Source organism: Vulpes vulpes, chromosome 6 (genome assembly GCF_048418805.1).
Source record: "Vulpes vulpes isolate BD-2025 chromosome 6, VulVul3, whole genome shotgun sequence".
Taxonomy (NCBI): Eukaryota; Metazoa; Chordata; class Mammalia; order Carnivora; family Canidae; genus Vulpes; species Vulpes vulpes.
The window spans coordinates 103,094,219-103,104,483 of record NC_132785.1 but is presented as its reverse complement, the minus strand read 5'-3'; the positions used below and the strand labels follow the sequence as shown (position 1 = coordinate 103,104,483).

Here is a 10,265-nt window from a genome sequence, read left to right as displayed (position 1 = left end):
GAGAGAGGCAGAGACACAGGCAGAGGGAGAAGCAGGCTCCATGGAGTCAGCCTGATGTGGGACTTGATCCTGGAACTGCTCAACCGCTGAGCCACCCAGGCGTCCTGGGCCAGGGGTTTGGATGAAGGGTTGACAACCTATATTCATCACATGGTAGACCATGTGACCCAGGGATTTTGCCAAGTGCTTTCCCCACATTACCTCACTTCATCCCTTACAGCAGCCGTACGAGACAGGTCTTATTATTATTGCCATTTTGCAGATGAGAAAACTGAAACCAGAGAAAGTAAATAACTTGCTCAAGATCACAGATCTGTAAGTGATGGGGCTTGGTTCCAAGCTTGGGTTCTTAGTTTCTAGTGGCCTCTTGGTTTTGCCTTAGTGGGAACAGTTTCAGAATCAAGGTAAGCTTCCTTTCCAACTAGGGCCCGGCAGAATGGCTCCCGCAAAGAGGGGTGGCGAGAAGAAGAAGGGCCGTTCTGCCATCAACGAGGTAGTGACCAGAGAATACACCATCAACATTCACAAACGTATCCATGGAGTGGGTTTCAAGAAGCGTGCCCCTCGGGCACTCAAAGAGATCCGGAAATTTGCCATGAAGGAGATGGGAACTCCAGATGTGCGCATTGACACCAGGCTCAACAAAGCTGTCTGGGCCAAAGGAATAAGGAATGTTCCATACCGTATCCGTGTGCGGTTGTCCAGAAAACGTAACGAGGATGAAGATTCACCAAACAAGCTCTACATGCTGGTTACCTACGTACCTGTCACCACTTTCAAAAATCTACAGACTGTTAATGTGGATGAGAACTAATCGCTGATTGTCAAATAAAGGTATAAAACTGCAAAAAAAAAAAAAGAATCAAGGTAAAACTGGAACTCAGATTATGGAGGCCCAAGGAGGGAATGGCTGGAGGGAAAAGGGGACCTCAGGACTGGGTTATCCATCTGGGTGTTGATAAGGAGGGGAGGACAGGTGACGGTCTGTAGTGACATCCAGATCAGGTAGGCTCAGGTGGATAGACAGGGTTGGGGGCTGTAGTGTGGCTGGACCTTTGAGGGGAGTCTGGGCTCCCTGTGGCTGAGGCTGCAGTTTGGAGAGCACAGGGCCCCAGAGAGCCTGGATCCCTAAACTTGGCCTTTAATTTGTCACCTACTCCCAGACATAAGTGGCCACCCTTAGGCTTGCAGCCATTCCACTTTCTGTTGAAAGAGGAAGCAGCCCTAGAAGATCCCCTTTACCCACTCTCTGTGGTGGGAAGAAGAGGAACCTGGATCTATTTGGAGTTTTTTAAGAAGTCTTGCTTTACGTGGACCAATTCAACTTCTTCATTTGCTGGCCTAACCAGGACTATGGTAGCTGTGTCTCCTCAGGGACTGGCCAAGGGGACTCTCTCAGCCAGGGACCTCTGAGGGCTGGAGTTTCCCAGCCCTGGTTCTGTGACTTCTTGGGGTGCCTCTAGTTATCTCCAGGGCTACTAGAATCTTCTTAAGTCAAAATTTAAATATTGAAATAAACTTATTGCAAAAATAGGCCTATGGAAAGAAATAAAACTTATACCAACCAGCATTTCCTTGGAGAAGGGGAGAGAGTTATAATTTTTTTTTTAAAAAGATGTCAGTATTCTAGGTGCCTGGCTGGCTCAGTTGGTGGAGCATGCAACTCTTGATATTTATTTTTTAAGATGTTATTTATTTTTTCATGAGAGACACACAGAAAGAAGCAGACACAGGCAGAGGGAGAAGCAGACTTCCGCTGGGAGCTCAATGCAGGACTCAATCCCAGGACACCCGGATCATGACCTAAGCCAAAGGCTGATGTGCAACCATTGAGTCACCCAGGTGCCCCACAATGCTTTTTTTTTTTTTTTTTAAAGATTTGATTTATTTATTCATGATAGACATAGAGAGAGAGAGTGAGAAAGAGAGAGGGGCAGAGACATAGGCAGAGGGAGAAGCAGGCTCCATGCAGGGAGCCTGACGCGGGACTCAATCCCGGGACTCCATCCTGGGACTCCAGGATCGTGCCCTGGGCCAAAGGCAGGTGCTAAACCGCTGAGCCACCCTGGGATCCCTGTGTTATGATTTCAAGCCTCACATTGGGCATGGAGCCTACTTAATATTTTTTTTTAAAAAAGATGCCAGTATTCTAAAAACTGTCATCCATTTTTTTAAAAAAGATTTTGTTTGTTTGTTTGTTTATTTATTTATTTATTTATTTGAGAGAGAGAGCAGGAGCAGGGAGGTGGAGAAGGAGGAGGGAAAAGAATCTCAGGTAGACTCTCTGCTGAACTTAGAGCCCAATGGGAGGCTTGATCTCACGACTCTGAGATTGTGACCTGGGCTGAAACCAAGAGTCAAATGCTTAGCAGACTGAGCCACCCAGGCGCCCCAAAACTGTCATCCATTAAAAAAATGGCTCAATAACTTCCTCACTGTGTGACTTTGGACATGTCTCTTAAAGTTCTAATAAGGTAGGGCTAAAGATGGTCCTGCCAAGGCTGCTGGGAGGACTAAGCAAGATGGGCTCCATGAACTCGCTTTGTAAGTTATGAGGCATTACACAAAGGCAAGGGTTCAGTACTGCTGATCATCCCCCCAGAGCAGAAAATCCTACCATCTCACCTGCACTGATTCTTCTTTCCTGGTGGAGGAGGGATCTGATGGACATCGTTCAGGGTTACTCAATCCATACTTCCTTTCTCTAGGCCTCAATTTCCGTGTTAGGCTAAGCCAGGCCATGCTGCAGTGACAAAGAAGCATCTGAGTTTTTTTTTTTTTTTTTAAAGATTTATTTATTTATTTATTTATTTATTTATTTATTTATTTATGAGAGAGAGAGAGAGAGAGAGAGAGAGAGAGAGGCAGAGACACAGGAGGAGGGAGAAGCAGGCTCCATGCCCGGAGCCTGATGTGGGACTCCATCCCGGGACTCCAGGATCGCGCCCTGAGCCAAAGGCAGGCGCCAAACTGCTGAGCCACCCAGGGATCCCCATCCAAGTTTTAAAACATCCAAATTTTAATGGTTTAACGCAATGAAACATTATTTCTTGCTTTGATGAGCATGCATCAAATCTTTTCCACCTTGTCACCACGCTGTCAAAGCCTGTGGGCTGTAAGTTCACAATGGTGGGGAGAGAGAGGGATGGAGGAGACACATCATCTCTTAACTGTTTGGGTCCAGAAATGATACACGTCACAAATAGTCTGTTGGCTTTACTTAATCACACAATTCTTATCCCCCTGCAAGGAAGACTGAGAAATCCAGGGGGGCACATGGATTTCAGTGAACGCAAATGGACTCTTCATGGGTTCCTCATCTCTCGAGTGAGAGAGTTGGACTACAGGACCTCTGAGTGGGCATCATCCAGCTCTGGCCTTCTGGGATTATTCAAGCCAGATTCCCCAGAACTTGACCTATGGTGAGTGTTAGTACCCTGGGCTACTGCACACAACCTTCCACGGGAAGGACTGTATCCCACCCTCCAAAAAAGTCAATTTCACTTACCTTACTGTCTCCCAGACCACCTCTGTTGCTCCTCCATGCAGTCCCAGATTCTTCAGCCTGTGTGATAAGAAGGCTTATGGGTGACCCCCACATCAGTGTTTTGCTTTCTGAGGGAAATGAGACCTGTCTTGAAGCAGGACATTGATGAAGAGCTGATAGCCAGGCTGCTGGCCAGCTGGGACCCCCTGGAAGCACTGAGCCCTGGGATCCCACCTTCCCTCTAGCATCTCTAAGAGGGATTTAGAAATAACTCTAAAGACCTCCTCCATTTGCTTTCTCCTATTTCTCTCTTGATCTGTGTACTTCCCACTCCCCTTCCCAGTCTAATGGGATCCATCAGCACTGCTCCAGCCCAGATGAGTAAAGATGGTGTATGTGCATTTAAAAGGCATGGTGAGGGGTACCTGGCTGTCGCAGTCAGTGAAGATTGCAATTCTTGATCTTGGGGTTGTGAGTTCGAGCCCCACATTGGGTATAGAGATTAGTTTTAAAATATCTTTTTTTTTTTAAGATTTTATTTATTCATTCACAAGAGACACAGAGAGAGAGGCAGAGACATAGGCAGATGGAGAAGCAGGTTCCCTGTGGGGAGCCCGATGTGGGACTTGATGAGGGACTCGATCCCAGGACCCTGGGATCACAATCTGAGCTGGAGGCAGATACTCAACCACTGAGCCACCCTGGTGTCCCTAAAAAAAAAAAAATCATTAAAAGGCATAGTGATCTCTAGGAGCTCGCATGGGTTCACCAGGAACAAACCTTGGTCCCCTTCCCTTTTTTTGATACAATGTCTGAATTATCAGATCAGGAATGAGCCCTAGATATATTTTTAAGTTCCAGCAGGGGCATGTCATAAGCTCTCATGCACTCTCAGGAGAGGAACTGAAGTGCTCAGCTGGACCCGTATGATAGCATCGTGTCACATGACACTGGTCTGACTCTGTGCACGTCCCAGTTGTGATAACTGGGATTCTGCATTTTCCAGGACTCAGTATCCACCTAGAATCTCTGCTCTATTAGAGGGTTCTTATCATGGTAGCCTGGCCTTTATTCCTCTCGGCAAGAATGTCAGAGCTTTTAGAATATTGCTTCTCCTCGATTACTTATCACCATTGAGTAGCCTGCTGGCTAGAATGTGCACCCTGACTTGATGAGAGAGTATTTTTTTTAAAGATTTTATTTATTTGTTCATGAGAAACACACACACACAGAGGCAGAGACACAGGCAGAGGGAGAAGCAGGCTCCATGCAGAGAGCCCAACGTGGGACTCCATCCCGGGTCTCCAGGATCAGGCCCTTCCTTGGCTGAAGGCGGTGCTAAACCGCTGAGCCACCCGGGCTGCCCCTTGATGAGAGAGTACTGACTGTAAGTACTTCTGCAGCCGAGTGTAGGCTTCCAGGGCTGCTGTAGTTGCTCTAAAGTTCTCTGACATTATTTCCACCCAGAGGTGGGGTCTATGGTTCTCCCGTTGAATCTGATAGTCTTGGATGGCTCTGATCAGTAGAGGATGCAGAAAGTGATACTCTGACTTCCAAGGCTTGGTTCATAAAAGGTCCCACAGCTTCTGGCTGCTTCTCCTAGAATACTTGCTCTTAGAGACCAGCTGCCACGCTGTGAGACACCCAGGCCACATGGAGAAGCCACATGCAGGTCTAAGTGGATCGGTTCTAGCTGAGGTCATCCCAACACTGGTACAAGATGTGAACAAAGAAGCCTATCTTCTGCCTTCTTCCTTCCTTAGTAGACAAATTGCTTTTATTTTTTATTGATATTTTGTTCATTTGGATTTATTAAAAACATTAAAAATTTAAATTTTAGTTCACACATATTAGTTTCAGGCATACAACATAGTGACTTGACAATTATAGCGAACATTTCATAATGTATATAAGTGTAGTTACCACACAGAGTTATTACAATATAATTGACTGTACTTTCTTCTGCGTGATTTGCTTATTTTATAACAGGAGGTTTGTACCTTTTAATCCCTTTCACCTATTTTCCTTATCCTCCTACCCTCCCAAAGAAGCCTTTAGATAACTCTAGCCTCCAACTGTTTAGGTCACCCTCCCTCCCCTTGTAGTCTACTTTTCCCAGCTGGAGCTGAGAAAAGCCATATCTGATATGTTCTGTTTTTTTTTTTGTTTGTTTTTAGATTTATTTATTTATCAGAGAGAGAGAGAGAGAGAGAGCACACAGAGGGAGAGGGAGAAGCAGACTCCCCATTGATCGGGGAGTCCAACATGGGGCTGGATCTCAGGACTCTGGGATTGTGACCTGAGCCAAGGCAGATGTCTAACCAACCAAACCACCCAGGCACCCCATCTCTGGTATGTTCTGTCCAAATTCCTGACTCACAGAATCTGTGAGCATAATAAAATGGTTGGCATTTTATATCACTGAGTTTGAGGTGGTTTGTTCCATAGCAAACTGGAAAACCACCATGTCCTTCTGCCATTAGCATGAAGATGAGGAGATCAATGTCAGCTTCTAGGAGGGAAGTCTCTAGTAGCAGGCTACAGAACCCATTCCTATCCAACCTCTTTAATGACGACTTACAGGGAGCCACAACAGCAGCAACAGTAAAAACAACAGAAGGATCATTTGAAAGTTGTGGGCATCATGGGGCACCTGGGTATCTCAGCTGGTTAAGCATCTGCCTTCAGCTCAGGTCATGATCCCAGGGTCCTAGGATCAAGCCCCATATTAGGCTTCATGCTCAGTGGGGAGCCTATTTCTCCCTTTCCCTCTGCCACTCCCCCTGCTTGTGCTCTCTGGCTCTCAAATAAATAAATAAAGTAAATAAATAATAAAATTTATTATTTATTGAAAATAGAAAAATTGTGGGCATCACACATTGAAATACTGAGGCAGGACATAGGGGGCTGGGGTCAGCATCCTGAAGATCTCAAGTGGCTAAAATGAATCTAAATCCTGCACTTAGGTTTTCAAATCCAAATGTGTATGTACAGGGTGGATTAGTGGTTAGCCAGGTGAAGGGAGGGTTGCCTATCCAGGGTAAGAGGAGACACCCAGCATAACTGAGGGAGGGTTCTGTGGGTGGAGCCCAGGGGGTGTGACTCAAGATGAGACTGGTAAGTGGGTAGGGTCCTGTCAGAGGTCTCAAGGGCCATGGTAGGGAAGCTGTAAAAGGTGCTGGACCCTGGGGTGGGTTTACCCTGCATCCTTGCCCTCAGGAGCTCAGGGAGCCTAATGGGTCTGGCCAGTTACCATCTTGCGTTGCCAATTCTCCTTGCGGATCTTAAAATGGTACAGAATTGATTAAGCTAAGGTAACTTGTAAATGTACGAAGCAAGAATCCAAGGATAAAAATGGCTGGGGTTCACATGATTTATTCTGTTCAGATTCTGTTGGAGCTTCCCTACCATCCAGTCCAGTTACAGCCCTGGACGTACAGCATGTTGGAGTGACCCTGTGGGGAGACAGCTGGACTGGGGGTCCTCCTGGGAAAACCCTGGCAGTGCTCATGCATTAGATTGTTGTGGGTCTCTCTCCATTCTCACTTGCTAAAGAGGCTGTGATAGGGAGGATCCTGGATGGGGATGCATTCCTGGGGCTACTTTATCTAACTGTGGTAGGATATGAGCACTGTAGGTACTTTTGTTTCGTTTTGTTTTATGCAGGGTCTGGTCTGGGCGCAGGGCATGGGCAAGGTAAAGACCCTGCCAGCATATGACCTCACAACCTCTGGGTGGCTCAGCAGAGGAGGGATATCATGGGTGCCAGAGGAGCATGGCCCCTTGCTCCCCATCAGAGTGGCCATGCCATAGCAGGCTTGATCGTCCTCAAGACCTGCATGTCAGGGCTACAGAAAAAACTAGCTGGCTGAGCAGGTTGTGGCTGTGTATAGAAGGAGGGGCCTCCTCTATTTTTTTTTTTTTAAAGATTTTATTTATTTATTCATGAGAGAGAGAGAGAGAGGCAGAGACACAGGCAGAGGGAGAAGCAGGCTCCATGCAGGGAGCCGATGCGGCACTCGATCTCAGGTCTCCAGGATCACACCCTGGGCTGAAGGCGGCGCTAAACCGCTGAGCCACTCGGGCTGTCTGAGGGGCCCCCTCTAAATTGACATCTGAGCCTCATGGGTTCCAGCAGTGGTGATGCTTTTTTTTTATTTTTTCTTTTTCTTTTTTTTTTAGTGGTGATGCTTTTGGAGACACCAAGTGAGAAGCAGAAGGTCCTTTTCTGTCCCTTGAAATTTAGGATGGAGAGGCCCATACTGAGATTGCCAACTTACCTGGCCACCTGATGCTCTCCTTCACCTGCAGCTGCCACCTGTGTGAGGCTCCTCAAAGTCAGCCTGTGCCCATGACCAGGGGTTCACTTGTCACCAGTGCTCAGGGGCAGGAGAGAGATGACTGTGACCACTCTCTGAGCAGGTGATATGCCAGACTGAGACTTTTCCTAGAACCACCTTAGTTTAATTCCCATAGTAATTCTTTGAAACAGGTATTATTCCCGTTTTGGAGATAAGGAAACTCAATCTCTAAGAGGTTAATGGGCAGGTCACATTGCTGTTAGGGGCAGAGCCAGGACACAAACCCGCATCTGCCTGACCCTAAACCCAGGGCTCATAGCCACCACACAGGCCACCTTTCAAAATGTTCTTTCAAGGAGAGCTACGGACTAGCAGATGGAGACCCCCTGGGAACATGAAGCAGTTGAAGGGTGGTCTCGAAGAGTATGGGCCTGGGAATAACCCTATGGGCCCGGTGAGATGCGGCATGGTGGCCCAGCAGAGTTGCTTCCTGCCTTCCCTCCTTCTCAGCCACGCTCTGCTGAGGAGCGCGGGCTCTGTAGTCACCATCTGACCAGCTCTCAGGCCTCCCCCGCCTGAGACTGGCAGAGAGAAGCCTCCAGATCCCCAAGACGGCATCCCCTGGGCTCCACTTCCAGGCTGACTGGGGCTGGAGGAGGACAGGAAGCAACCTGGGACGTCAGGTGTGGGAAGAGGGCAGCGAGTCTGACAGAACTGAGGAGGGCACTGAGGACACACGGGCGGGGCCGGGGCAGCCGGGAAGGGGGGCGGTCTTCCTCATGAGGAGTGAGGCCCTGGGCTTCAGCTTTTGTGGCACAGAGCCCCACAGTGAGGGGCCACCTGAAGCTTGAGTTCTGGCAGAGGAAGGTGCCATCCTGGTGGCGAAGGTCCAGGGGCCCTCTGGGGACACAGAGGCCTGACAGTTCTCTCTTTGCAGCATCATTTTCTTCTCTGTCAAGCAGACTGCTTTAAGTTTTACAGGGATTTTGCCAGATATGGTGCCTGAGTGCAAAATCTGCTGGGGTGGACAGAAGGGTTGAAGAAGACTTGAGGCGGGTGGAGGATTTCAAAAGAACTCGGTTTGGATGAAAATTCTAGGAATGGAGTTGATTGGGCGAGAGACCTGGAAGCTGGTAGAAACGCGGAGGTATTCCAGTCAGAAACACCTCAGGGCTCTCGCTCTCTCTCCCTGAGCAGAAAGGCATCAGAAAGCTCCCTACCTACTGATAGGGTAAGAATTCTGGAATACTTTGTTGGGTGAAAAAGCCTGGGGCACAATACCATGTATATATGGTATTATGCTACCCCAGTGCAAAAAAAAAAGGAATGTAAAAGGAATTATCTGTAATCATATTTGCTTGTAACTACACAAGCAAAATATGTAAGAAATGAATAAAGATAGGGATGTGGGTATAAGAGCTGGACAGATGGGGGACAAGATAGGAGGAAGACATGACCTATTACCTTCTGCGTTTCTCTTTCTTTTTTTTTTTTTTAGAGTGAGGTGGAGAGAGGGGCAGAGGGAGAGGGAGAGAGAGAGTCCTTTTTTTTTTTTTTTAAGATTATTTATTTATTTATTCATGAGAGACACACAGAGAGAGGCAGAGACACAGGCAGAGGGAGAAGCAGGCTCCTCACAGGGAGCCTGATGCGGGACTCAATCCCTGGACTGGGATCACGCCCTCAGCCAAAGGCAGACCCTCAACTGCTGAGCCACTCAGGCCATAGAGAATGTTAAGCAGGCTCCACACCCAGCACAGAGCCCAATGCGGGCCTTGAACTCATAACCCTGAGATCATGACTTGAGCTGAAATCAAGAGTCGGATGCTTACCTGATTGAGTCACCCAGGTGCCCTTCTGTGTTTTTATTTCTGATCCTGTGATTATATTACCTATCCAAAAAATAAAATAAAAATATACTTTTTTATTTTTGACAAAAAACCCAACCAATCCAAACCCTCAAATCAACAACCAAACCCTCTAACTCTAAGGTCACCAGCTGCCTCTCCTCCCTCTGCTCCCACTCCATTTTTGCTAACGTTTTCATGGCTTTCCTTGCTTGATTTTCAACCTCAGCCTGATTCCAGGCCTCCATCGTTAAAGCAAAACAAAGGTTTCCAAGCCTAAAATCTCTGTGGAATTGTTCTTGACTACATATAAATGTTGGCAATAGTTGGTCCCTTTCATCCCATCAGGACTGAGGCTCTGAAATCTGATTGTCCAACTCTCCTGGAGAAGGTAAGGCCATCCCTAGCTGTGGTAACCTGCTCCACACTCTAGTCATCTTCAGTGCGTTCTTGAACATTCCACGTGGACGCTCCCGTCTGGGCCTGTCCATCTGCACCCAGTAGCTAGAGAAATGCACCTCTACCGTGGCCTGTTGAACAATCAGGGCTGGCCAACCTTACACTTCTTCAGTGATCTCTTGTTTCTTTCCTTGCCGGACTGAATGATCTCGATTCCCATTGCCGATTTTA

At 47.5% G+C, this 10,265-nt stretch overlaps 1 protein-coding gene across 1 annotated transcript; it reads left to right on the top strand.

Annotated features, from left to right (window-relative positions):
• Positions 1-414: 414 nt before the first annotated feature.
• Positions 415-853, top strand: LOC140599230 (large ribosomal subunit protein eL31-like). Its single transcript, XM_072760451.1, has one exon. It carries the CDS (start codon positions 437-439, stop codon positions 812-814), a length of 378 nt encoding a protein of 125 aa, XP_072616552.1. The 5' UTR covers positions 415-436; the 3' UTR covers positions 815-853.
• Positions 854-10,265: the final 9,412 nt, after the last annotated feature.